Source organism: Eucyclogobius newberryi, unplaced genomic scaffold (assembly GCF_026437365.1).
Source record: "Eucyclogobius newberryi isolate DKJ021-1_F unplaced genomic scaffold, fEucNew1.0.hap1 SCAF_19, whole genome shotgun sequence".
NCBI lineage: Eukaryota > Metazoa > Chordata > Actinopteri > Gobiiformes > Gobiidae > Eucyclogobius > Eucyclogobius newberryi.
In genome coordinates this window covers 11586823-11613155 of record NW_027315823.1, presented here as the reverse complement: position 1 = coordinate 11613155, position 26333 = coordinate 11586823, and the positions used below count along the sequence as shown (strand labels likewise).

At 41.4% G+C, this 26333-nt stretch overlaps 1 protein-coding gene and 6 non-coding genes across 7 annotated transcripts; 3 read left to right on the top strand and 4 right to left on the bottom strand.

Annotated features, from left to right (window-relative positions):
* Positions 1 to 969: 969 nt before the first annotated feature.
* podxl2 (podocalyxin-like 2) lies at positions 970 to 25193 on the bottom strand. Its single transcript, XM_072451751.1, has 13 exons — positions 25131 to 25193; positions 17962 to 18293; positions 16997 to 17324; positions 13532 to 13638; positions 12346 to 12541; positions 11119 to 11295; positions 9518 to 9723; positions 9138 to 9212; positions 8328 to 8484; positions 8190 to 8251; positions 4009 to 4185; positions 2951 to 3151; positions 970 to 1144 (listed from the first exon to the last, which is right to left on the bottom strand). Exons 1-13 carry the CDS (start codon positions 25159 to 25161, stop codon positions 1085 to 1087), a joined length of 2109 nt encoding a protein of 702 aa, XP_072307852.1. The 5' UTR covers positions 25162 to 25193; the 3' UTR covers positions 970 to 1084.
* trnal-uaa (transfer RNA leucine (anticodon UAA)) lies at positions 2334 to 2416 on the top strand. Its single transcript has one exon. It is a non-coding gene; the product is annotated as a tRNA-Leu (tRNA).
* Positions 4843 to 4925, top strand: trnal-uaa (transfer RNA leucine (anticodon UAA)). The gene has a single exon. It is a non-coding gene; the product is annotated as a tRNA-Leu (tRNA).
* trnal-uaa (transfer RNA leucine (anticodon UAA)) lies at positions 7675 to 7757 on the top strand. Its single transcript has one exon. It is a non-coding gene; the product is annotated as a tRNA-Leu (tRNA).
* On the bottom strand, positions 14611 to 14693 carry trnal-uaa (transfer RNA leucine (anticodon UAA)). The gene has a single exon. It is a non-coding gene; the product is annotated as a tRNA-Leu (tRNA).
* On the bottom strand, positions 15727 to 15809 carry trnal-uaa (transfer RNA leucine (anticodon UAA)). The gene has a single exon. It is a non-coding gene; the product is annotated as a tRNA-Leu (tRNA).
* trnal-uaa (transfer RNA leucine (anticodon UAA)) lies at positions 16617 to 16699 on the bottom strand. Its single transcript has one exon. It is a non-coding gene; the product is annotated as a tRNA-Leu (tRNA).
* Positions 25194 to 26333: the final 1140 nt, after the last annotated feature.

Here is a 26333-nt window from a genome sequence, read left to right as displayed (position 1 = left end):
CACTGCCTGCATCTAAATGTACGAGTATGTATGTGCTAGTTGTTAGCTTGACAGTGACGGTAAACTGAAAGTTGTGAAAAGTGCTTATAAACTCATCCCAGTGAATAATTATGCTTCTGCTAAGAGTTTAAAGTAGTTCTGCTTTCACGTTTTTAAGACAGTGAAAATCAGATACAGCACCTTTAACTTGTCTTTTCAAAATCCGGTAAAACCTTATAAAAAACACACTTTAATTAGCCTTAATAAAGCTGCAACAAATACTTAATTCACACTGAACAAGTAGAACAAGTACTTTTAAAAGATGATTAAGGCTTAGTAACTACTTAACTACGAAGTTCAGGTATGAATTAAGTAGTTACTAAGCCTGAAACGTAATATCCTTAAAAAAACATATGTTCATTATGATTTAAGTCTATGTTCATGATTCATTAAAGCTATTAAATGTAGCATTGTTAGTATACCGTAAAACCAAAATGCTACCTATTGTTGCCAGGAGTTAAATCTGAATCCAAGCATTAAAATGGAAAGTGAAAGAGGACGACTCATTTTGAATGTGCCTACCAAATATGTGAAAATCTATTCTAGTCTTATTTAGGAATGCTGTGTATAATAGCCTATCATCAACAGACAACTTCTACATTTTGCCAAACATTACTATTGCCCAATATTTCTTAATCTTATGCTAAATCAAAATGGAATTCAATACAGACTTGCAGGAAAAAACAGAAACATGGAAAAGTGCTCGAGTGAATTAGCCCTAAATATTAGACACAATGCTGCCATATTGTTTTTTCTAAGGCACACTACACTATAAGATTGTATTCTTCATGCATATGTTTATTGTAACCGGTCATATAGAGTGCACCGTTTGACCCTTAACAGAACCGTGGCTTCTCCTTCTCTGATTGGTCAATACAAATGCCGTACAAGCGGTTAAACATTCAAGTTCTCCCAGTTACTTTTTCTTCCTTTTCTTTTTCACTATAAAATGAATGATTCCCGTTTTCACATTGGCACCTCCTCTGGCATATATTCCTCCGATCATCTCAATACATTTCTTGGTCTTGGTATGATGTGTTTTGTTTCAGAGATGTGTGTCCTGCTCCTCCTCTTCCTCCTCGGTTGCTCCCTGGTTCACAAACACCTGGGAATGAGAGGAGGACAAGACTTTAAAAACACTTTGCACAATTCTGCTCTAACGCGGATTTGTGTTTGATTTTTATCTCATGTTTTTGTACTATTCGTTCACTTGTTCAGCGGTCATACCAACTTATCAAACTCCAGCTCGTCAGATCTCACAAGCTAAGCAGGGATGGGCCTGGTTAGTACTGTCGTTGTGTCCTTGGGCAAGACACGTCACCCATCCAGCCAAACCTGGATGTACGTCACCGTCCGCCATGATAAGGAAAAAGATGAAGAGTATTATTCCTCTCATGACTCTTCTCACATAGGAAACTCTGGAGCTTCCAAACCAGTGCTCAGGAGCTATGAGGCGTCCACTGCCTCAGGACAGGGTTCAGTGAGACTGTGCTGATAGTGACTCTAGATAGAATATTTACTCTGACCTGTTTTGGAAATTGGCCCATGGCTATAATCTGTCATGTTTAAAATGTATAATATACATAAATGTTACCAGGATGGCCAAGTGGTTAAGGTGTTTGACTTAAGATTCAATGGATCATAGTGGGTTCAAACCCCCCTCCTGGTAAACTTTAACCATAGGAAAGACTCTTTGAGACAATGTCAGAGAAGGAAAGATTTCTAAGCACACCTCATGGGCAGATTCTTCTGTGTAAAACCTCTTAAGCTCCATCAGGTTCCATTGTGAATGTCGGGTGTTGTATGTTGCACCTTAAGCCAAAGCAAGTTCCTAGTTTGTGAACTCTGACAAACATCTTTATGATTCATTCTGACATCCATTTTCAGATCTCTCCAGAGATTTTCAACTGGGTTCAAGTCTGGCCTCTGGGCCACTCAAGGACATTCACAGAGATGTCCTCCTTTGTTACCCTGGTTGTGTGCTTAGGGTCGTTGTCTTGTTGGAAGATGAACCTTGACCCCAGTCTGAGGTCCAGAGCGCTCTGGAGCAGGTTTTCATCAAGGATGTCTCTGTAACTGCTGTATTCATCTTTAGTCTCACAGCTCCTGACATCCCCACAGCATTCTGCCACCACCATGCTTCACTGTGGGGATAGTACTGCGCAGGTGATGAGCGAGGCTTGGTTTCCTCCAGATATGATGCGTTTTATTCATTATTCAAGCCAGAGTCAAATCTTTATTTCATCAGACCAGAGATGTTTGGTCTGCCATGGTGTGACTCCATTGCACACAGTACCAGGATGGCCGAGTGGTTAAGGCGTTGGACTTAAGATCCAATGGGCATCAGTCCTCGTGGGTTCGAACCCCACTCCTGGTAGACTTTAGCCACAGGAAAGTTTTATTGAGTGAATTATAGACCACTTTGCCAGTAGTTTATTTAAGTAATTAAAAATATAAAAAATTCCAGTTTCATAGTGAGGTTGTGGTTTGTGCCAAAATGAGTATATTTCCAGACACACTATTGGCTGAGAGCAGAGGACATGTCACATATGCCAATAGTTGTCTGCTGTTTTCACCAATAAAAATAAAACACATACGAGTGGCAACACAAGTATTTAGATTCCCCTGAAGCACAGCTCTGTGGTCCAGAGCATTACTGAACACCACACTCCTTTTCGAGAGGTGCATTCCAGCTCTGATAAAATGCTGAATGTCCTGCTCTCTCTCATACACATTTCATGCAACACGCCAACAAAGCATTAGGCCAAAAACAAATTCATTTATATATATTTTAAATCATGAGGCAGACTCCTCCTTCAATGGAAATCAGCTGGACAAAAACACAAAAAGGCTTTTGGTCCACTGTTGTTGTAACGTTCCTCTCCTTCAGATCTCTGATTGGTGCACGTACCTGCCAGCATCGTCCCTCCTCTGCCCCCTCCCCTCTCTCGGCTCCTCCTCCTCCCGCTGTAGTCCCTCCCCCTGAGCCTTGCTGCAGTCCGTTTGTGCTGGGTTTCTTCTCCTGCATCTCGCCCTGGTTGTCATTGGTAACGTCCAGAGTGGGGTTGTCATGGCAAGCGTTCTCGACAAAGTGAAGTTCCTCGGCATTGAACTGTGAACAAAAGTCGCAAATTCAATGTCAGGGGTGTAACATTTAATAACAAACTGATTCAAACCAAACTAAAGTCAGGAAGAGCTGCATCTGTATTTTATCCACAAAACGACGATGCAAAATTATTAATAATTTGTGCCTTATTTTTTTTATTAAACAACTTTGAACACTTCCACAATCATCCTCCAAAATAATCAACATTCTTATAAATCTTGGGATGCCTTTGAAGCCTTTGATTGTGGAGAAGTGGACCAACTTTCAAATTACTTTAAATATTATACATGGCTTTATTGCTGGACCCTGAGTTTCTCTTTTCTGCCCGTGTCTTACATCAGCGGGTTTACTCTCTGGACTCGACAGAGCACTACAGAGAGCACAGTCACTTATTAAGAAGAAAAGTGCTTCATTTTTGTCTGTTTTTACTGTAATGTCAATTGTCTTTATTTTTTGTCAAGCTAATAATAGTTTCTTTTAGTTTTTGTCGTTGTGTTTGTATGGATCTATGTGCAATAAAGGTGCTAATAAATTCATCAGCTGACTTAGTTTGTGTCGATGCTTTATCAGAGGTTCTGTGCCTGAAGGTTCTGATCATTTATGGATAGAAATCCTGTTTGGATCCATTTCAATATGACATAAAGAGTACATCAAAAACAGAAGTGAAATGACCAGGATGGCCGAGTGGTTAAGGTCAAACCCCACTCCTGGTAGAACTGACTGTCCAACTAACTTGGAGTAGATTGTAAGTTTGTTTGGGTTAATCTAAGACCTGCCATTTAGGGAAACTCGATTATAGCTATCTCTAGTGACGCGTAAATCTGGTATCTTTTTCAAAAGTCCCTGGATTTGCTTGTGCTTACAGTGGTCTTGGCGGGCAGGCGCCTTTGCCAGCAGATGTAGATGAAGCCGGACGTGATGATGATGGTGCACACAGAGCCGATGATGACCAGCACCACAAAGAGTTTGCCATAGTCACTGCGTGTCTGGCTGGGACGGGCCTGGCAGCTGGAGGCGGAGCTGTAGTTCTGGATACCAACCTAGGACAAACACACATGCAACATGCTTGTTAGGATGAACAGCATCTAGACTTTTCCACAGCCTCCATTCAACGCCTGCTCTACGAGTGAGCTGAGGAGCTGCTTTTGAGGACATCCCTGAACTAGAAGAGATCCCTGGACTAGAGGAGATCCCTGGACTAGAGGAGATCACTGGACTAGAGGAGATCCCTGGACTAGAAGAGATCACTGGACTAGAGGAGATCCCTGGACTAGAAGAGATCACTGGACTAGAGGAGATCCCTGGACTAGAAGAGATCACTGGACTAGAGGAGATCCCTGGACTAGAAGAGATCACTGGACTAGAGGAGATCCCTGGACTAGAAGAGATCACTGGACTAGAGGAGATCCCTGGACTAGAAGAGATCCCTGGACTAGAGGAGATCCCTGGACTAGAAGAGATCACTGGACTAGAAGAGATCCCTGGACTAGAAGAGATCACTGGACTAGAGGAGATCCCTGGACTAGAAGAGATCACTGGACTAGAGGAGTCAAGTCCAAACCAGTGCTCAGGAGCTATGAGAAGTCCGCTGCCTCAGGACAGGGTTTAGTGGAATATTTGCCCTTTCTCTCAGAGACTGTGCTGCTGATGGTGACTCTAGATAGAATATTTATCCGGATTTAATATTCTATAACGCCACCAGGATGGCCGAGTGGTTAAGGCGTTGGACTTAAGATCCATTGGGCATCAGCCCTCGTGGGTTCGAACCCCACTCCTGGTAAACTTTAGCCACAGGAATGACTCTTTGAGAGAATATGTGCATTCTTTGCAAATTTATTAAAAACACATTTAGAGTAGAAAGCTAGAAGCTTGCTACACTTTCTCCTATTCTTCAGTGCAAAACATGTGAATGTTGGTGTTGTATGATGCACTTTAAGCCAAAGCAAGTTCCTAGTTTGTGAACTCTGTTCACTGACAATGGCAACAGATCCCTCCAGAGATGTTCAACTGGGTTCAAGTCTGGCCTCTGGGCCACTCAAGGACGTTCACAGAGTTGTGAAGCCAGACATACGAATGACACAAACGTATTAGATTCCCCTTAAAGCACAGCTCTGTGGTCCAGGAGAGAACATTACTGTACACCACGCTCTGTGTGGAAGGAGGATTAGAATCTCCCTCTGGATGTTTTCAAAAACAATATATTCCGTATTTATGCTCAAATTTGCCTAGCTACAGGTATAGATAACACTCCTTGCGTGAAAAAATACGTACGCACATTTTGGCCTTTGTTTTGTGCGTTTCGGGCTTTATAAATGAGGCCCCCCATTTATGGATAGAAATCTTGTTGGGATCAATCTCAATATGACATAAAGAGTGCGGGGAAAAAACAGGACTCAACCATTATAGGACAGGATGGCTGAGCTGGCCGAGAGGTGAAGGAGTTGGACTTAAGATCTAATGGGTTTGAATCCCACTCCATCCATCCATCTTCTGCCCCGCTTTATCCGGGGCCGGGTCGCGGGGGCAGCAGTCTGAGCAGGGACTCCCAGACTTCCTTCTCCCCAGACACTTCCTCTAACTCCTCCGGGGGGATCCCGAGGCGTTCCCAGGCCAGCCGACATAGCCAGAGACATAGTCTCTCCAGCGTGTCCTGGGTCTTCCCCGGGGCCTCTTCCCGGTGGGACATGCCTGAAACACCTCCCGAGGGAGGCGCCCAGGAGGCATCCGGAACAGATGCCCGAGCCACCTCAGCTGGCTCCTCTCGACGTGGAGGAGCAGCGGCTCTACTCCGAGCTCCCCCCGTGTGGCCGAGCTCCTCACCTTATCTCTAAGGGAGCGCCCAGCCACACGGCGGAGGAAACTAATTTCGACCGCTTGTATCCGCGATCTTGTCCTTTTGGTCATTGCCCAAAGCTCATGACCATAGGTGAGGGTAGGAACGTAGACCGACCGGTAAATAGAGAGCTTTGCCTTTCGGCTCAGCTCCCTCTTTACCACAACGGTCCGATGCAGCGACTGCATCACTGCAGCCGCTGCACCGATCCGCCTGTCGATCTCACGCTCCATCCTTCCCTCACTCGTGAACAAGACCCCGAGATACTTGAACTCCTCCACTTGGGGCAAGGACTCCCCACCCACCTGAAGAGGGCAAGCCACCTTTTTCCGGTTGAGAACCATGGCCCCGGATTTGGAGGTGCTGATTCTCATCCCAGCCGCTTCACACTCGGCTGCAAACCGTCCCAGTGCATGTTGCAGGTCCGGGTTTGATGGAGCCATCAGGACAACATCGTCTGCAAACAGCAGAGATGAGATCCTGTGGTCCCCAAACCGGACACCCTCCGACCCCTGACTGCGCCTCGAAATTCTGTCCATAAAAATTATGAACAGAACCGGTGACAAAGGGCAGCCCTGGCGGAGTCCAACATACACTGGGAACAGGTCTGACTTACTGCCGGCAATGCGAACACAGCTCCTGCTCCGGTCATACAGGGACCGGACAGCCCTGAGCAAAGGGCCCCGGACCCCGCACTCCCGGAGCACCCCCCAAAGGACACCCCGAGGGACACGGTCGAAAGCCTTCTCCATGAATCCCACTCCTGATGAGTTAAATGAGAAAGTAACAGTTATAAAGGGAATGAAGACTATAGCTGTGTCTAGTGATGTGTAACTTGTTAATTTCTAACTGTCTGAATTGGTGTGTTTTTCAAAAGTATGTTCTCCCTGGATATACTTGTGCACACAGAGCACATTTCCCCTGCCTAAGCATCCCTTGAATTAGTTGACGCTAACAGAGATGATGATACACTGTCCCATATGCCTCAGCTGACCTTATCACCTCTGAGCTTATGCCTCTCCTGCTTCAGATGAAAGTTCAGGGCAGAGCCACAAGATTTAGTTTTGTCACATTGACAAATAAGAATGGGTACAATAAAACCAAAGGCCTGGGCAGGTAAACTCAAACATCCATGGACAAATGAGTTGTATAATGCATTTAAAAAAAAATTATCCATGTTGACCTTTGACATTTGTTGACACTTTTATGCAGCTGTAAAATGCAGATTTGAGGACGGCAAGGCAAGTCCATGGACGCAGCAAGTTATTCAAGGACAAAGAAAAGTAATCAGAGCATTCTTTTGAAAAGATTTTGAAAAGGCTGTCACAGAGGCGGGTCAGAAATTTGCCCCACAAATTGTTGTAGGAAACATCTTTAGATGAAGTTAGGACAGGAAATATAACTTGTCCGATCAAAGACATTATAAGAAAATATCATTAGAGGTCAGGGCATTAAACGACTCCTTGACGATGTTGTCCTGAAGCTCGTGATCATAAAAAAACATCTTAAAACAGAGCGGCAGCTTGTTCTGATACAGGTATCAATATTTTGGCAAAACATCTGCAACATTCAGAAGCAGGACAACCAAAAAGGGTCATTTATTACTCACTCGTCTCAGGAATGATCACCAACTCCCAAATAACAATAATAGTAGTAATAGTGTGCTAAAAACAAAAATTAACTGCCAAAGGACATAACCAGGATGGCCGAGTGGTTAAGGCGTTGGACTTAAGATCCAATGAGCAGATGCTCTCGTGGGTTCAAACCCCACTCCTGGTAGATCTCCGTTTTGGTTTGACAGGTTTTTGGTGGAAACTCAGATTGATGAGTTAAACAAAGACGTAACAGTTATAAAGGGAATTTAGATTATAACTATCTCGAGTGATGTGTACTGCTTGCTTTTAATAAAGAATATGTTATAACTTACATGTTCAGAGCGTTTGAGGTAGTGGGTGGAAAATGGAACAAGCCCAATGTTCAGAGATACATCTGTTTACTTGTCTATACTAAACCCTACTATGTGCCTCTCAACATCACACTATATTAACGCCAGACACTTTTGTGTGATCTTAAAGGATTCTTATATAAATCCAGAAGAAAAGAGCTTTGAGTGTTGGCGATCAACCCTGCTTCTCTTTGCGGTCTTAAAAAAAGATTCAACAGAAAATCATCATTCACTTATCTGTACCAATTCTTCTCCAAACGCTGTACCTTGTCCAAGCTTTTCCTGATCTCTCCGAGCATGTCCAGCACGTCTTTGGTGGCGATCACTCCTGAAACACAGCAGTTGGATAGACACCATTAGACAGATGTACGGGTTGTAGACGTTTAGCCGTGGTGTTTCTGTACCGTGCTCTGACGCCACGTTCATGAGCAGCTGGCGTTGCTGGTGCACTGGCTTGCTCAGGTAAAGTACCCATGATCCTTCAGGGCTGTTCATCCTGCGAGCAAACACTCTCTCCAGGATCCTCAACAGACGCACTCCTTTGTCTGCTCGAAACTCCTCCTGTGTCACACAACACCAACCACACGGATTTAAGGAAGGCTCAGATTATTATGTGATAGTCAGTTCTTCAATTTCCTTTGCGGCCTGTGTTTTATATGATTTAAAAACGAATTCTGATGCTAATATAGTAGTAATATTAGACATTTCTACTATCCAAGACGTACATGAGTCAGGACTAATCATGAACTGGCCTCCTGCTGGTGCCCAGAGTCAGGACTAAACATGGACCGGCCTCCTGCTGGTGCCAGAGTCAGGACTAAACATGGACCGGCCTCCTGCTGGTGCCAGAGTCAGGACTAAACATGGACCGGCCTCCTGCTGGTGCCCAGAGTCAGAACTAAACATGGACCGTGGACCGGCCTCCTGCTGGTGCCAGAGTCAGAACTAAACATGGACCGTGGACCGGCCTCCTGCTGCTTCAATTGTGTTTTGTATAAAATGTTATATAAAAGACTTTTCGTTTGATTGAAATATTGATTGATTAATTTGCATTCAATTTTCAAAAGTTACAATCCAATAAAGGTATTTACTGACCACAGAATTCCAAAGAAGCAATCTATCAGTCTAATTTGACAGAAAATGGGGCCAAAACTGAAATCTACCCCATATATGTCACAATTGGCTGATGATACGGACTTTGAACATTTACTCACACAGTTGAGGTTCTTGGTGATATTGAGGACCACGTAGCCTCGTCCAGCCAGCTCTGTCCAGTCTATGCACACAACCTGAGAGGAAACAAATACAATCACCCAAATTGGAAGATGCAGCACTTTGTTTTTAAGACCTATGACCAGAGGGTGAGTGGTTGAAATCCTGAACTATCTGCGACAAACTGTGCATAAGCTCCAAATCCATCCATATGCGGGCTAATTTTGTCTTTCTACATTTAATTATAAACTCTATTTTCCAAAAGATTGATATAGGATACCATTATATACAATAGTTATAACAGTGATGCTTTTAATGTCATGTTGATTTCTGTACATTGCCTAAATAAATAAAAAGTGCATTATATTGTGTTCAAAACTACCTGCTGCTCTGGCCCCATTTCTCCTAAATTTCTGTCAGGCACCACAACCTCAGTGACTCCGCCTCCCATGACCTCTGAACTCTGGCCCGGAGGGGGTGACGTGTTCTCCGCCCAGTCCCAGGACGGTTCGGTGAAGCCGACGGTCAGAGTGGGGTCTGTGGTCAGCGGGACAATGGCTCGGATTTTCTCATCGTCTTCACCGTCTCCTGAAAACGAGGATTTCAGATGTGAATAACTTCTAACATCTACGTGCGATCTGTCCGAGGGTTAGTGTCTGCGTCCTCTGCTGGTCATATGGAGTGAAACGAGTAATAGAAGATAGTGAAGATTAGAAAATGACCAACATTACGTGATAAACAAGTGCGCTCAAGGTGTTTGGCCATTCAAAACAACCAATGCTTTTCTGTGTATAATCATAAAATATATACACAATAAAAACATGGGAGTGTACCTAAAATACTGATTACTGAGTATTTAGTAGACTGTTTTTAAGATCGCCATCCTACTTGATTTCAGATTGATGTACAAGGGCTTTATGGCTCCTACAATGGAGACAATAAATGGAAAAAAACCATGACCAATAAATGGCCCACACACTAGGACTGGACCCACAATCACATTCGGGAATTTTGAAATGTACAACTTTAACAGACTTTGGACTACTGGTAGATGTGTAGTTTAAGGTGTAAGATTTTGTTTTCTTTAATTGTTCTGTGCTACTTGTGTCCTTTTTGTATTTTTTTTGTACAGCTCTCTGGTTTGTTCCATGTTTTGAGTTCTTTCAACATTCTAAACATTGAAGGTTATTTTGTTTCTTGGAAATACAAAAGGTGAAACAAAAAGAGAAAGCTGTTTTAATCTGATGTTTTCACACTACAGTATAATGCAACTCAAATATTCAGGATACAGTACTCGCAACTAACAGAATATGTTACAAAATACACTTTAAAGCAAGTATTCAGTATTCTGTGACAAAGTATATACATATAAAGTATTTTCCCCATCTCTGTTCATGGCAATACAGTGTTAAAGGAGAACTAGATCATATTGTTACTTTTTAAACATCTGTGTAAGTCCCTGTGATGGTTGTGATGTATTTTCAGGGCGTTTGAAGTGTCCGTCATCGCCCCCTGCTGTCTCTATGTGGAAAACCAGCCTTGCAACATTCGCCGACATCGACCCGGAGACAACTCTCCTGAGAAACCCTCTTTTTATATTTGGCAATGAGAAATATTTGTGTACGTGATTATATGTTCTTATTCCGATAGAGAATGTTTTTGCGTCTGACAATGTATTTTCACAGAAGAGCAGCAGGGGGAGCTTCATCATCAAAGTGACTTAGTTCAACTTTAAGACCAGCCCAGGTACTTTCCGTTTCGTCGGGTGTGTTGGAGCAGTGTATTGTGGGTGAGTCTGGGCAGCTGAAGAAGAAGAGAGGAGCAAAGCCTGTGTAGGAGGATCAAAACAGTTGGGGCCCTATTGGTCTGTCTCCTCACTTGTTCACAGCACTGCAAACCCCATCATACATTCTGGTTTTGCAGTTGGCGAAGGCACCTTGCTGATCCCAATCTTATCTACTGATCTAGAAGTCTCTCACTCACCCTTAAACTCGATTGGCTCCTCTATCTCCTGTTGCACACTGGGTGGGAGGGGCCCTCTACTTGGAGCGGGGGCCAGTCCCGGGGCGGTGGGGTCCTGTGTGAACACTTCGGTGTGGGGCAGTCCTGTGTCCTCCTGGAGCGCTTTCTCGCGCTCTGTCTCAGCCTCGTCCTCGACACCTGCAAAAATCGGGCGAGAGAACACACGGAATGTACTTACACACTTTTTGTGTTGAACTGTAACGAGTAGATCATCATTTTACATTTTGTACACTGTAAACAGCAATAGTGATCTAAAACAGCAGTGTAATGTTAAAAACAGATCAACTGACTTCCTGTTCAACTGCAGAACTGATAAGCCCCGCCTCTTCCTAGTGATATTTTCCCGTGACAAGCGGAGAATTGGCTCTGCACACAGCTAATGCTAACCTCTCTTGAAGTAGAACTAAGTAAAGTTTTTCACCTTATTGAACATATTTGTAAGTCCCTGTGATGGTTAAATATGTATTTTCGGGGCATTTGAAGTGTTCGTCGTCGCCCCCTGCTGTCTCTGGGCGGAAAACCAGCCGAAGACAACTCCTGAGAAACCCTGGCTTTTATTTAAATACATATTTGGCAATGTGAAATATGTTTGCATTGTATTATGATTTTTTTTTTTTTCTAAAGTGTCTATGCGTCGCTGACAATGTATTTTCACAAGGGACCTGGAGGGGGAGCTCTATCAACAAAGTTACTTATTTCTGCTTTAAAGCCAAAATAGAAAATTAATTGATTGATCAAATTACAATTAAAGACAAGATGACTATTTTTAAATACTTTAAATACGTTAGCATTAGCATTGAGACACAAACACCTACTTAAACAAAGATGTATTCTCCAGTGAAGTAGTTGCATCGTAGTAAGACTTTAACACACTGTCTGTGATTATCCACCCGTGACTCATTGTCTGCTGTGTAAATCTTTAAATCTTTAAATCTTGATTATTTTCTACCCATAAGAATAGAACTAAAACAGACAAGCTAGTCAAACAGATGTAGCGGCACGGGGCTGTGCACAGAGCCATTTGCCACAGGATTAAATCAAAAATGCATGAATCAATCAAAATACCACTTTGAGTAAACGAAAGAGGAAACAGTGTTGTAACCAGGTAAAATTATCATCAAAGTAGAGTTGCATATTGTGTCCCCTTTAACATATTTGCAGACTGAAGAGATATATAAGCCGCAGTACCTTTCCCGTAGGTCCCCAGCAGGCCAAAGTCTGTGCCCGTGTCTGTCTCTGGAGGGGCCGTCACTGTGCTCTGGTCCACGGATGCAGACGAGGAGTTGGACACGACATTGACCTCTGTAGTGGAGGAGTGAAGACCACCATAACCGCTGGCCTGACTGTCCTCTGTCTCCCACGCTGCTTTGTCCAGTCGCGACACCTGACATGTAGCAACGCATGATTACATTATGCCATTCCACCGATTAATACCACTTATGAGAGGTATCATGCACATCACGTTTCAATTGAGATCATTTAATATGGTAAAATAGGTTTAAATGTGCTGTACCTGAGCTTTACCTTCTAAAATGGTAAAAAAAAAAAACAGAACTAAGAGTTAACTGTCACAATAAAGCTACAAACATTATGCTAAGAGCGTACTTCCTGCTTTACAGAGAATAAAACGCTATAATTAGCTGCAGACAGCACACTGAGGTGTAATTTTGATCCTAGGAGCTATATACATGTGCTAGAGAAAAACATGTTAGTTCATTATGTGTAAATAAATCGGCCAGAGCACCTTTAATATACAAAAATAAATTATTGCTAATTGTATACTAGTTATGTATTCATTTTTTTCAATAGATGATAAGATAAGATATTCCTTTATTGTCCCACATGGGGAAATTTCATTGGTGCAACGCAGGTAGATACAGAGGTAGATACAGAAGAACAGATCACTTATAGGAAGTCTGAAAAACACTTTCAGTAGAAGATCTCCAATGAATAAATAAAAACTCCCATAGACAAATAAATACATAAATACCATTGCATGTGATCACGACAGTAATTGCACATGAATATGTGTCACGACAGCACATGAATTGCACATGAATTCCAACAGCAATTGCACATATGACAGAATTGCACATCAGTATTAGGTTAGGTCAGTATTGCGCCGGGATAACGTGGCGATCTCCGGGTAAGACGACTGTTCTCCGCAGTTTCATGAGTTCCTCCTTTGTGGAAACGCGGTACGGTGCCGGGCGGGGGGCGGGGCCGGGGGACTCAGAGCCAAGACACATCGCAAGACCTGGCAGATGTGTGCTGTGTCGACCACCGGAGCAGCACAGTTGTGTGTGGGTTTTTTTCATTATATATATGTTTTTGTGACATTCAATCAAAGTTCAAACCCTGTGTCTCTCCTCACCTCCAGGACAGGGGAGGCCTGCTGCTCCTGAAGCCCAGAATCGTGCACCTGGTCGAGACTGGAGAGGCCGGGCTGGTGCTGGGGATCCTGGAGGGTGGAGCTGTAGCCTGAAACACAAAGACAAACGTCAGAAACATGTGCCTCGTTTAAGCCATCACTGTTAGATACAGATGGTTTTGACAAAAGGCTTTGGATAGAAAATAAACAGAGGAAGCAAATGGAAATAATCAACAAACTGACAGTGTGTAAAAGAACATGTTTGGTGTAGGAGTTTTATCATAGAAAAACACAGATAGGTGTGCAGTGAATAAAAGTTTGTCTTGCAACCAGAAATTAATAATAGCGGTTTAAGTATATATTTGTTGTTGTGATTTGATATGTGTCTGAAAAGCAGGTTTCAGTTCACGGTGCACAAACAACTCAAGGAGCAGTAACATTTATTGTGCCTCTGACAGTTTGGACGACTTACTGAACTAAAATGCAGTTAAGATAAATATATTTAGAATTTAGCTAAAAATATATGAAAATGTTATTACAGATTTTTTTAGGTTTATAATTTCACTTCCTGTTTGTAATTGATGACATCACAGTTGGAAATTATCCCGCAAACACTGGGCCAAAGCTCTTCTAATGTCACTTTTTTTTATTTGACAGATAAAAATATATGCGAGCGACTTTATTTTTGGAATTAATGTTTAGAGAGTCAAAAAACGTGTTTCTTTCAACTTTGACTGGAATCCACAAATACCTGCCCGATTGGTGTAAAACTGTAATGTATATGAACAACAGGTATAAATACACCAAATAAAGTCCACATTTGAAAATCGTAATAACCTGTCGTACTTTACGGGAAGACTGAAATGATTTTATGAAATGATCTGATGAATTACCCATGAATTGTTTGTAGAGGTCTTAACTATGGCACGCTATAAAAATAAATACAGTTTGTTCTCTGCAGAGGACATTTTATTAGTTACAGCTTTTGCCATTTGCAGCAACATAATTTCATTTATGGTGCAGTTGTATATATAAAGGAGGAGCACGCGACAAGATCACAAAGGAATAAAACACTAAAGTACTACCAGGAGTGGGGTTCGAACCCACGAGGGCTATTGCCCATTGGATCTTAAGTCCAACGCCTTAACCACTCGGCCATCCTGGTGAGAGAACAACAATATCACTTGTTTATATGAGTATGGGTGTCTTTACTTAGAACGTTTTGGCCCATTTGCTTTATTAAACATTGGGACAGTTCATTGGACAGGTCTGTGGTCATTAAGTCCAGTGAGCCAGGGCTTCTATGGGACAGGGACAATGATGGATGACTTGAAGCAGGCTGGGACGTGGCATGACTCCAAGGAGGTGTTAAAAATGCCAGTGAAGACAAGGGCCAGCTCGCCTGTACAGTGTCTTAAGGTGGCCGGAGTGACACCGTCCGGTCCAGCAGTTTTTTGAGGGTTGGATTTCTGAAATAGTCTGCTTACATCCTTTGTAGCGCTCTCTATCACCGGCCCTGTGCGCTGCCTCCTTCTGCTGCTTCTGCTCCCTCAGTTTTAGTGTGAACCAGGGTTTGTCATTGTCGAAGGTGACTTTAGTGTGTGATGGTATAATGCTGTCCTCACAGAATCGAATGTATGACGTCACAGTGTCCGTGTACTCATCCAAACTATCTGTGGCAGCTCTAGCGCTGCTTTTCTTCCAGCATCTGTGAAACACGGCAGGCTTAAGCTTTTCCTCCCTGCACCAACACAGTGTGCATGGAGAATAAAACCTGACACGTTCAAGGCCGGATTGAAACGCCAGTATCAGAGCGAAGGGAAGGGAAGACTGAAATATGATGTTTGTAGAATGTGTATGGCACGCTATAAAAATAAAAATAGTTTGTTCTCTGCAGAGGACATTTTATCATCCAAAGTATCTACAGCTTTTGCCATTGGGAGTGTCTGCAGAGCCGCGGCGCATGGCCGAGACGGCCATGTTATTTTTGTGCCGGCCGCGCGCCGCGGCTCCTGAAACTGCGCCGCTATTTGACCGCGTTTTAGCGGGTTAAGGTTAGGGTTAGCCATGAGGCTATAAGGGAAATGCCGCGGCTGATTGACCACGCCGCAGCTCTCCAGCCACGGCCTTTGCCATTTGCACAATTTCTGCATTTTTTTGGTTTATGGTGCAGCCCAGGGAATAAATCACTAAAGTACTACCAGGAGTGGGGTTCGAACCCACGAGGGCTATTGCCCATTGGATCTTAAGTCTAACGCCTTAACCTCTCGGCCATCCTGGTGATACAGCAAGCAATTATAGGCAATTACTCAAAGCAATTTTGTGCATTTTATTTTAAGTATATTTGATCATTGATTTGACTAAAGTTTGCATCTACACTCCTTGTTGCCAAAGTGAAATGAAAACAAAAAAAAGTATATATTTGTTATTGCGATTTGATTCGTGATGTGTCTGAAAAGTAGGATTCAGTTCATGGTTAACAAACAACTCCAGGAGCAGTAATATTTAAAGGAAAACTGAAATATGATGTGTGTAGAATGTTTCTAGAGGTCTTAAACGTTGAATGGATGATTTTTTTGGCCCAAATCTGAGTCTTATTTCCTCGTGGCGTGGACTGCCGATTAGTCCTGCCACGTATCAATCAATCATACTGCTCACCTGCAGCCTCGTGCGGCTCGTCCCTTGAGAGCAGCACGTTTCCGCATGTCTAATCGCATTGATCTATCATAATATAGTTCCCTCAGTGTACAGGACAAAATGAAGACGGAGAAAGACTGTTCGAGCTGGCTCATGAAGAGACGTAAATCAACGGGAGACGAGAGATTGTGTTAATAAACAAACGCACATGTGTGTTGTATCAGTCCGCACGGGGGTGTGTGCATGCGCACTTCCGCCTGCGTTCTCAAATTGCCGAAAAATCATCCATTACGCCTTTAACTACTATACGCTATAAAAAGAAAATTGTTCTCTGCAGAGGACATTTTATTGTCTAAAATTTTTTCAGCAACACTATTTCTGCAGCTTCGATTAATGGTGCAGTTGTATACATTAAGGAGGACCACAGGACGGTATTAAATCAATAAATTTCTACCAGGAGTGGGGTTCGAACCCACGAGGGCAACTGCCCATTGGATCTTAAGTCCAACGCCTTAACCACTCGGCCATCCTGGTGATACAGCAATGACATCACTTGTTTAAATAAGTGTCTGTGTCTTTTTTAAAACTTTCATTGGGCAAGACACTTCACCCATATGTGTGAATGCAGTGGGTCTGAGTGTGAAGGGTGGTGAGGGGACGATGACTGGCAGCCTCACTTCACTCTATCAGTCTACCCCAGGGCAGCTGTGGCTACAAAAGCAGCGCCACTGAGTGTAGAGTGAATGAACAGCTCTTACAGGCTTGTCAATCATATGAAGCACAATACAAACCTAACATTATTATTATAAAAAAAAGTCAAATGTGACAAACCAATAAGTGTATCCAGATCTGGCGACGTACGGTTGACCTCCAGATCGTCCAAGAAGTGGACCACGTGTCCCTCTGTCCTCTCCTCTGCTGTGGTGGTCCTTCCATCCTCTACTGTCTCTGTACGCCCCTCGTCTCCCCCTCTCCTCTCTCTCTCCTCTCCCCCCTCTTCTCCCGTCCTATCTTCTGTGTCCGTCCCGTAGAAGCCCGAAGCCTCCAGGGAGGTGTCGCCGGCTCCTGGGCCAGCGGTGAGCTCCGTCTCTGGGTCGACAGGATCAGACTGTCCCTGGTAGTCTTCTGGATCTTGCGGCACGGCGAGATGGACCATTCGCTAAAAAAGAAAAGAGAGAAAGCATTAACAATCAAAAGAAGAGAAACATTCTCATTCTACTCATTGCAAATTTGTTCTGAAAGTTTCAAGTATAAAATCCCAAAATGTAAGTGATAACCTTTATTCAACCAGGTGAAAACAATGATAAACAGTATTCAAAGACTGAAGGTGTTTTTTTGTTGCATTAACATAAATCACCATAATCCAACAAACGTAACAAGTTAGCGGTGAAACAGGATCCGTTACCATGATAAAAAACAAGCTTTATCTTCCATTTTCGAACCAATATTTGCCTAAGAGAGATCTTGTTCCAGTACAAAGCCAAGGTACTTAAAATTAGAAACAAACTCTATGGGGAAACCACGATTGGAGGCTAACATCTGTTAACCCGCCTCCATACGAATACATTAGGGCTTTGGGGTTATCTGAATTCAACATTAACTTCCGGGACTGCAATCGAGACTGGAGAAAGCTGTTATGACTCGATGGCCAGTACCAGTGACGTTGAACCACAATCCAGTATCATCAGCATCAGACTAATAAACAAATCTACACAAAAGATGATTAAAATATATGGAAAATAAAGCGGGGCCTAAGACACAACCTTGAGGTACAGCTTTAACGTAAATACCCTCACCTCCATTTCGTCTTTCACTCCCAGGTTGTCATCTAAGACTCTGCGATGCGGCGCGTTCTGGTTGGTCGCTTTTGGCTCCGTGTGGTTACTCGTCTCCGGTTTAGCCAACGTCCACGCGGTCTCGTGTACTTCGGGCCAGCCCATGTCGTGGACCAGATGAGGCTGGACTCTGACCAGCTCCTGGACCACCTGCCGCCGGGCTCGGACTAACTCCTGGAGGAAATAGGGATAGCTCCGGTCTTGGTCCTGGTCCAGGCCCGATCCGGCAAAGCTGAGGGGGAAGACCCGCGGCGAGGAGCCCAGTCTGAAGGCGTGGCCGCTGCACACGAGGGCTGAGGACGGGAAGACAGGTTCAATGGACAAATGTGCATCAGTCTCAAGTCTTTCATTGTTGGACCAAAGCTGATTCATGACAGAACAAGCTAAACCAGGACTAAATCAGGTTAGGGATCGAGTTCAAGTGGTTTTAACTCACTAGTCACTTTGTTTTCTCAGGTCAAAATTTGTCACGGCTTTCATTGTAGCCGACTTTTTATGAAGACACGCTGCTGTTAATGAGATAACGCTGCCGATTTAGATTTAGTGCCGTTCGAGTTATTGCAGAGGGACTGGGCAGACTTCAGATAGAACCCTTCTGCATTAAACATGACAGATTAGATTTAGCTCCTTATCTACACAGCTGCCCTTCAAACAGACCCGCAGAGCTTTCAATCATCTAACATTCATTCAGACATTTATGTGCTGCAAATTTCAACTCTTTCATTCGTCATAATTCAAGGACGGAATGGAAAAAATGAACCGAGAACCTTCGCAAGAGCTGCTGCTTTGGAGATGCTACTGCAGCCGTCACCATTTGGCTTAAAGCTTCTGTATTATATTCAAATAAATCACTGTCAGTTGATTACTCACACTTTATGACTCAATTGTATTTGATCTTATTAGGAAGAAGCATAAATAGTTCAATAATAATTTAGTGAACATAAAAATATAGATTTTATTATATTTTCTGCTGTAACGCAATCAATTCAGATGATAATGTAAATCCAACAGAAATGGGTTAAGTTAAAGGTCGGACGACTCAGTGAACTAAAATACAGTTGAGATAAATATATTTAGAATTTTGCAAAATGTTATCCCAGAAGAGCACATTTTTTTAGGTTTATAATTTCACTTCCTGTTTGTTATTGATGACATCACACTAGGAAATTACCCAGCAAACACTGGACAAAAACTCACCTAATGTCAATTTATTTTAATTTGACAAATAAAAATACGCAAGAGCGACTTTATTTTGTTGAATTGATGTTTAGGGAGTCGGAAAAGTTGTTTCTTTGTGTAAATTTTGCATAAACTTAGAATGAATGTCGCTGGTGTGATGTCACTTCCTGTCATTTTCTACACTTTTTTCAGCTTTTCTTCACAAATACCTGCTTGATTGGTGTAAAACTATCATCTATATGTTCAACAGGTATAAATACACCAAATAAAGTCAAATTAGAAAATTGTAAAACCCCATCAAACCTTACATGTTTTAGTTGAGGTTTAATGATTAGACAAATGTTGTAACAAAAGTTCAGAAATATCACTTTATACTAAAGTAAATTTATAACGCCACTTTTTGAATCAGCTTTTTTTTGTAATTTATTCCATAATCAAATTTCACAGCGACTTTACTCATCTTCAAAACAACATTTTCAGTATTTTCCAAATTTTGATATATTTCCAATCTCCACCCAAGAATATCATTATGTCTTCTTTCACTTCAGCTACATCCCAAATAACCTGAATCTGTATCATCTTCACTTCATACAACTACACTAATTAGGCGACAGAGAAAGACAGATAAAGAGGTGCAAAGGCCATTTAGAGCTTTAAAAACAAAAAAGTAACATTTTAAAATCGATTGTAAGAGAAACTTGGAGCCATTGAAGTGCAAAAGGAGCTGTGGCGATGGGCTGACGTCTGGTGTGTTGGACAGAAAAGGAGAAGTGCAATAGTCTATTCTGGAGCTGAAGAAAGCATGAATAGTCCTTTCAAGGTTGGAGCGATTTAAAAAAAATGCTTTACCCCAGATAAAAGAGGTAAAGCTCTCACCACACTGTCAATTTGTTTGTCAAAAATTAAGGATTCATTAATTAAGGGGGGGGGGGGAAGTACTGGTAGATGTTGTCGGGAATCACAATTTTAAAAACAGAACCATGGCACAACTGATTCTACCAAATATATAGTTAATGTGGTCTAATAGGCTTGTAACGTGTAGGTAAAATCTTCAATTATATACTCCCAAACGTTTTTCTGTAAAATGTATTAAGCGATATTAAGTTGCCTGTTTTTTTCTCCACAAATTCCTGTAGATTCTTCCGTGAATATTTTCCAACTTTGAAGGTTCACGTTGTGTTATTGTGCTGTTGGAGGCAGACATCCGCGTTCTCGTTTCAAGAGCAAACAAACAGGAAAAACATGGCCTTGATAAACTAGTCTAGACCTATTGAAGTATTCAATGTGAACTTACGCAATCAGCGAATAAAAGAGCGAAGAGACGACATGAAGTCACTCTAAGATAAAGTAGTACTTCTCTCTGTAAAGCTGTAAATACTGGTGTACCTAGACCTTTAGACACATTTAGACTTTTCACGACTACATTTCTGGGCCTCTGTCCAGGTGTGACAGGCCCAAAGTCACTGACAATGGTCCTTTTTCAGGCAATAGAATGTCATTTTCAACACAAAATAATGGAATTTTCTTTAAGTGTCCATGAGATCTTTTAGTAAATCTGATAAAGCTCATGCTTTTTTATTTATTTATTTATAATTATGATGATGATGATTTATTTAATTTTTTACATTTTTAAAAAACATTTAATTTATTGTTTTTTACCCCCGAGCAATTCAATAAGACTAAAACGCCATTTGCACATTCAACAAAGAATTTGGTGTCTTATTTAAGCTCGAAAAGGAGTGGGAAATAAGAAAACTTACTCTGAATTTTTCTTTTCCTTTTTAGCTTCCTTCCAACAATGAAAAAATCTCAACAATAATACACTCAGCTATATTTAGTACAAAAAAAAACATTGCTCATTCTAAAACTTTTGTCCTGTTAATTCGATGTTTAAGTATCGATACGTGCTCATATGAGTATCTAGTTTCGATCAGTTATCTGAGTTTTGACAACCCTAGAAGACCTAATGCTGTTATTTTCCTTTAACCTTTATGGTTCCTTTTCTATGGATTAGTTTGACCTGGTGCCGCCCTTTAAAGGTGAACTCAACATGAAAACAGACAGATTTAACCAACAATGGACAAAATGGGACAGTTATTTTGGACTTGATGCGCTTTAAGCCTTCTTTTTTGTTGTATGCCACGCCCTTATTTTCACATTTTATTCCTTTATATATATCTTTTGTTCCCTCTGGTCTCTGGTTTGTTTTATTGGTATATTTATTACCGGTAATAGTATTTTTTAAGTGTAGTCCATAAAACAACCCACTGTGGCTGAACGGATGCATTTGAAGGATGTAAACGTTCTGTGGTAAGTTTAATGTCAGCCATCAATACATATAAGAGCACGTATCCCGATCCTGTCACGATTATTAGTCCTGATTATTTAGGTCACAATATATAATTGTCAAGACTAAAATATTATAATCGTCATATTTTTAGAAGTGTTTTTTTATTCAATTGATAGAAAAATTACAACAAAATTTGTTTTTTTTAGTTCAATTAGAAAGAAATTGACAACTTTAGAAGCAAAAATGTGTCTTTTTTGCTCAGCCTTTCATCAAAAAAGTAAACTTAAATGTAAAGTTCTTTTTTTATCTTGCCGTTTAAATCAATTTGATCATTCAGAAAGTTTGTTGTTCGATGTTCTCACAATCATCATCTCCAGTTCACGTCTTTTCCAAATGTTACGGCTTTAAAATACTTTCAAAATAATGTTTTTCTTCCTCAAAATTCAATCCAACAATGCAAAAAAAATGTCTGCTTCTTCTATAAAGTACGTCTAGTTTTAGGATGACGTTGTGTTTCATTTTATTGTATTTTTAACAACAAAAACACTCAAATTAGCATATTTTTCCTTTTGTAAAATCCCACTTTTCTGAAAAACTTTAAACCAGTTTGATGTACTTCCAAAGAAAAATACAATTCTTAACCCTGACTAACTGGTAATTCTTTGTATTTTCTTATCAATTTGTGGTGAATGCGACATGTTAAAAAGTCAAGTACAGGTATATGTTTTAAGACAAAGCCACGCAACATTTCATCCAATCAGAAACGATGTTGGATGAGAACCATTTGGAAACAACTACCTGTGAGAACCGTGTCATGTTTGCCATTCAAAACACTGCACAGTCCTTTGATTTTGAAAAGAAAAGGACTAAAATAAATCTAAATGAGTCTAAATCGACCTGGTTTAGTCCTAATTTAGACAGGCGACCAGTGCAGCGGTGCTCCTCTGTGTTTTTAAAGCCAATTCACCATCATCAGACGCGTTCATTCTACTCAAATTTTCATCACAAACCAAACAGAGGCTAATTGTCCAAAATCATTCCACCCTGACATTAATCAATTACTATCTACCATAACTGTTATTTTAATTAATCAGTCGCAATGAATGTGATTGGTGAACGGAGCCGTAAAGTACACACAAATGTCTTATTATCAGTGAACAAGCGAACGTTCGGAAAAAGCGCATTCACTGCACCGCGCTGCAGTCTGTTTACAATGTGCTGAGTCTGTTCATCAATGACTCATCCATTCACAATTTTAGACACATTCTAGTGACCAAAAAGTTAGAAAAGCACCGCTCTAAAAATAGAGTGAAAGAGCTGCACCAAGAAGGGAGTGTCGAGCTGGAGTGTCGAGCTGGAGTGTCGAGCTGGAGGACACTGCGCGCTTTAGTGTCTCGTTTAACTCTCTGGAGTTACTTTTCTCATATACATCTGCTGTATCCGGGGGGTCTGCTGCGTCCGCCGGGGGTCTCTGTGTAAAACCCCATGTCCGTGTATTAACGCTCCTTAAATCTGCTTACACGGGCGGGACCCTCCCCCAAATCCCCCTGTGCACGGGGCCGAGCGAGACGAGGAGGGGGCCGGACTGCAGTTTAGATTTCAAATGTTACTGTGATGACAAGAGATAAACCATAGGCTGAACCAGGGCTAAACAAGGGCTAAACCAGGGCTACACAAGGGCTAAAAACAGGACTAAAACAGGACTAAAAACAGGGCTAAACCAGGGCTACTCAAGGGCAAAAAACAGGACTAAAAACAGGACTAAACCAGGGCTGAACCAGGGCTGAACCGGGGCTACTCAAGGGCTAAAAACAGGACAAAAAACAGGACTAAACTAGGGCTAAACCGGCACTAAAAACAGGGGCAAAACCATGAATAACACTGTTAGCCCTGAGCATGTGCATACTGTCATACCCATGTGCAATACTGACTTAACCATGTGCAATACTGACTTAACCATGTGCAATACCGTCATATTCATGTGCAATTACTGTCATACTCACACGCAATAATGCCATATTCATGTGCATATAACAGCTGTAAATAAGAGTGTTTACTTTACCATTATTATTAGTATTATTTTGTCTTATGCTAGCTATTTTTATTTTATTTTATCTTTTTATTTTTTCCCTCTATTCCTTATTAAGATTATGAGAGGTTCTGTCTATAGGAGTTTTGTTTAAAGAGTTTTTCTATTAAGAGTGTTTTTTTTTAAACTTCCTATATGTTATTTATTCTTTTCTTCTGTATCTACTTGCGTTGCAACACGGAAATTTCCCCATGTGTGGACAAATAAAGGCATATTTTATCTCTTATAAAAACAAGGCTAAACCAGTGCTAAACCAGGACTAAAAACATGACTATACCAGGGTTAAGCAGGTCTAAAAATATGACTAAACCAGGGCTAAACAGGGACTAAAAACAGGGCTACACAGGGGCTAAAAATATGACTAAAGGCATGACTAAACCAGGACTAAACAAAGGCTGAACCAGGACTAAACAAGGACTAAAAACATGACTAAACCAGGGCTACAGCAGGACTAAAACAGGGGTAAACCAGGACTAATTCAGGGCTACACAAAAACAAGGCTACCCCAGGACGAAGCCGGAGCTAAACCAACCATATAACCACATCGGCATTAGCCAATCGTAAAGCTTGGTTACTCATGGTTCTGGGTCACTTTCAGCTTTGAGAAATGGGTCAAATGCAAACACCAAACATGACACTTCACCTGGGGAGGAGAATATAACACACCACATTGTGTTTACAGCTATTACAAATGTATTACTAAGAAAGAGGTTTTTGCTGTACTTTTAAATCAGGATGAGCCGATAAACCAAAGATATAGAAGTGTATAATAAATAGGCTTATTACTTCTCACCTTTACATGAGCCCATATTGGCCCATGTGTTTACAGTCATAACTCATCAGCAGCTCTGATTCGTGCAAAAGCTCACGTTAATGCACGATACATATTGATCTTAGCATTAACACCAGCTTTATTTCATAATCTATAGGTACATTTTTATAACATTAAAGCCTATAACAGCCGACCGATACTTTTTCTCTATCCTGCCCACAAAACACAGCATAGCACCACATAAAAAAACATTCAGACAGACCATTACTCAATTAAATCTGGCACAAGAACGTTTCTTCCCCTGTTAACAGCACTCTTGAGCCACTGTGGCGTAGTAATAAAGACAAACTTGCATTCTCCTCCACAGCAGCAGCAGCAGCAGCAGCAGCAGCAGCAGCAGCAGCAGCAGCAGCAGCAGCAGCAGCAGCAGCAGCAGCAGCAGCAGCAGCAGCAGCAGCAGCAGCAGCAGCAGCAGCAGCAGCAGCAGCAGCAGCAGCAGCAGCAGCAGCTCTAAGTGCATCACCTCCCACACAGCCTCCTATAGTTCACATCTACTCAGTCAAAAGCCAGGAAAAAGAAGAAACAATTCTACTTTTTTTATTCATATTTTTTTTTGCACTACTTTGTAACATTGCAACACATTTCACCAACAACACACGCGAAAAACAATAAAATAAATAAATAAATAAATAAATAAATAACAATAAAACGGCGACATGGTAAAAACGTGCGTGACCATTTGCGCACCAGAAAACGCACACGCAAACGTTACAAATAATAATGTAACGTTTCCGACTTACCCAGTAAAATAACGCCACGCAGGCCGTTCATGTCTGCTGCAGTGCACAACGTCGCTCCCGTCGGCTCGGCTCGGTTACGGGGAGACGCGGTCGGATCTGCGCTGCCGGAGCTCCACCGGAACGCGGCTGCGGCGGAGAGAGCTCTGCGGCCCCGGTCACTCGGTGTGCGGGAGTCAGGGTGTCAGAGGAGAGCGTGGACGGACTGAGAGGAGGACGGAGGGGCCGGTGGTGTGTGTGTGCGTGAGTGTGTGTGCGTGATTGAGTGCGTGCGTGAGTGTGTGAGAGTAGCGGTCACGGCGAGGAACGGAACGGTGATGTAGTGCACGTGTCTGGCCGCTAGGGAGAGCTGTTTAGACGGTTTACTTTACATGCAGCTAGCGCAAATAAAATAAATAAAATAAATAAAATAAATAAAATAAATAAAATAAATAAAATAAATAAAATAAATAAAATAAATAAAATAAATAAATAAAATAAATGAAATAAAATAAAATAAATGAAATAAAGTAAAATGAAACACTAACAAATAAAATCAATGAATTAAAATAAATACAATGTGTTTAGTTTTAAACAATATCCATAAATAATTTTGTTAATTGTAACCTGCAAAATGTTTTAAAATATATGTATTTGTTGTAAAGTGGTAGGCAACAGTCCTTTTAAATAGACTAAGCCAATATCATGATTAATCATAGTTACAATAAAACTGGCTTATTCATGCCATTTTAGTGTTCAGATTTGTCACCGCTAGATATAAATCATGATTGAAAGTCTTTGGATCAAATGGGATATTTAATGTGGACTATATGAACGTGCCTATTCACATGTGTCACTTTATTTTGTTATTTTATTTTAAAAAAATGCCAATACAATTTGAGGTTGACAGAATGTGGTAAGAATATTTCTATATAATTAATCTTAGCGCTCCAATGCAAGTGCTGCCATTGTCCTTTCATATTATTAGTATATTAGTATTACCATGTGTACAATTATGTAATTAATCTACTTTCATAAATCCGTTTGGACCTTTTCTCATCTTTAAATTGACAAAATAATTCAAAGAACTTTCAACAACAAATACATTTTATACTGCATTTCTCCATTTTATTCTCAATCAAGCAAAAGTAAATGAGTGCATATTTTTAACAGAACTGAAGCTTTGCCCTTTTAGCCTAAGTACTAATATCTAAAATGTTTAAATGG

What these genes read in the sequence shown, in the direction of transcription:
- podxl2 (XM_072451751.1), bottom strand. Translation starts at nt 25,161, where the DNA reads ATGAACGGCCTGCGTGGCGTTATTTTACTGG. An exon ending in GCGTGGCGTTATTTTACTGG is followed by an intron (nt 18,294 to 25,130) that starts GTAAGTCGGAAA and finishes TCCCGTCCTCAG; the next exon opens with CCCTCGTGTGCAGCGGCCAC. An exon ending in TCAGGAAAAGCTTGGACAAG is followed by an intron (nt 4,186 to 8,189) that starts GTACAGCGTTTG and finishes TGTTTGTCCTAG; the next exon opens with GTTGGTATCCAGAACTACAG.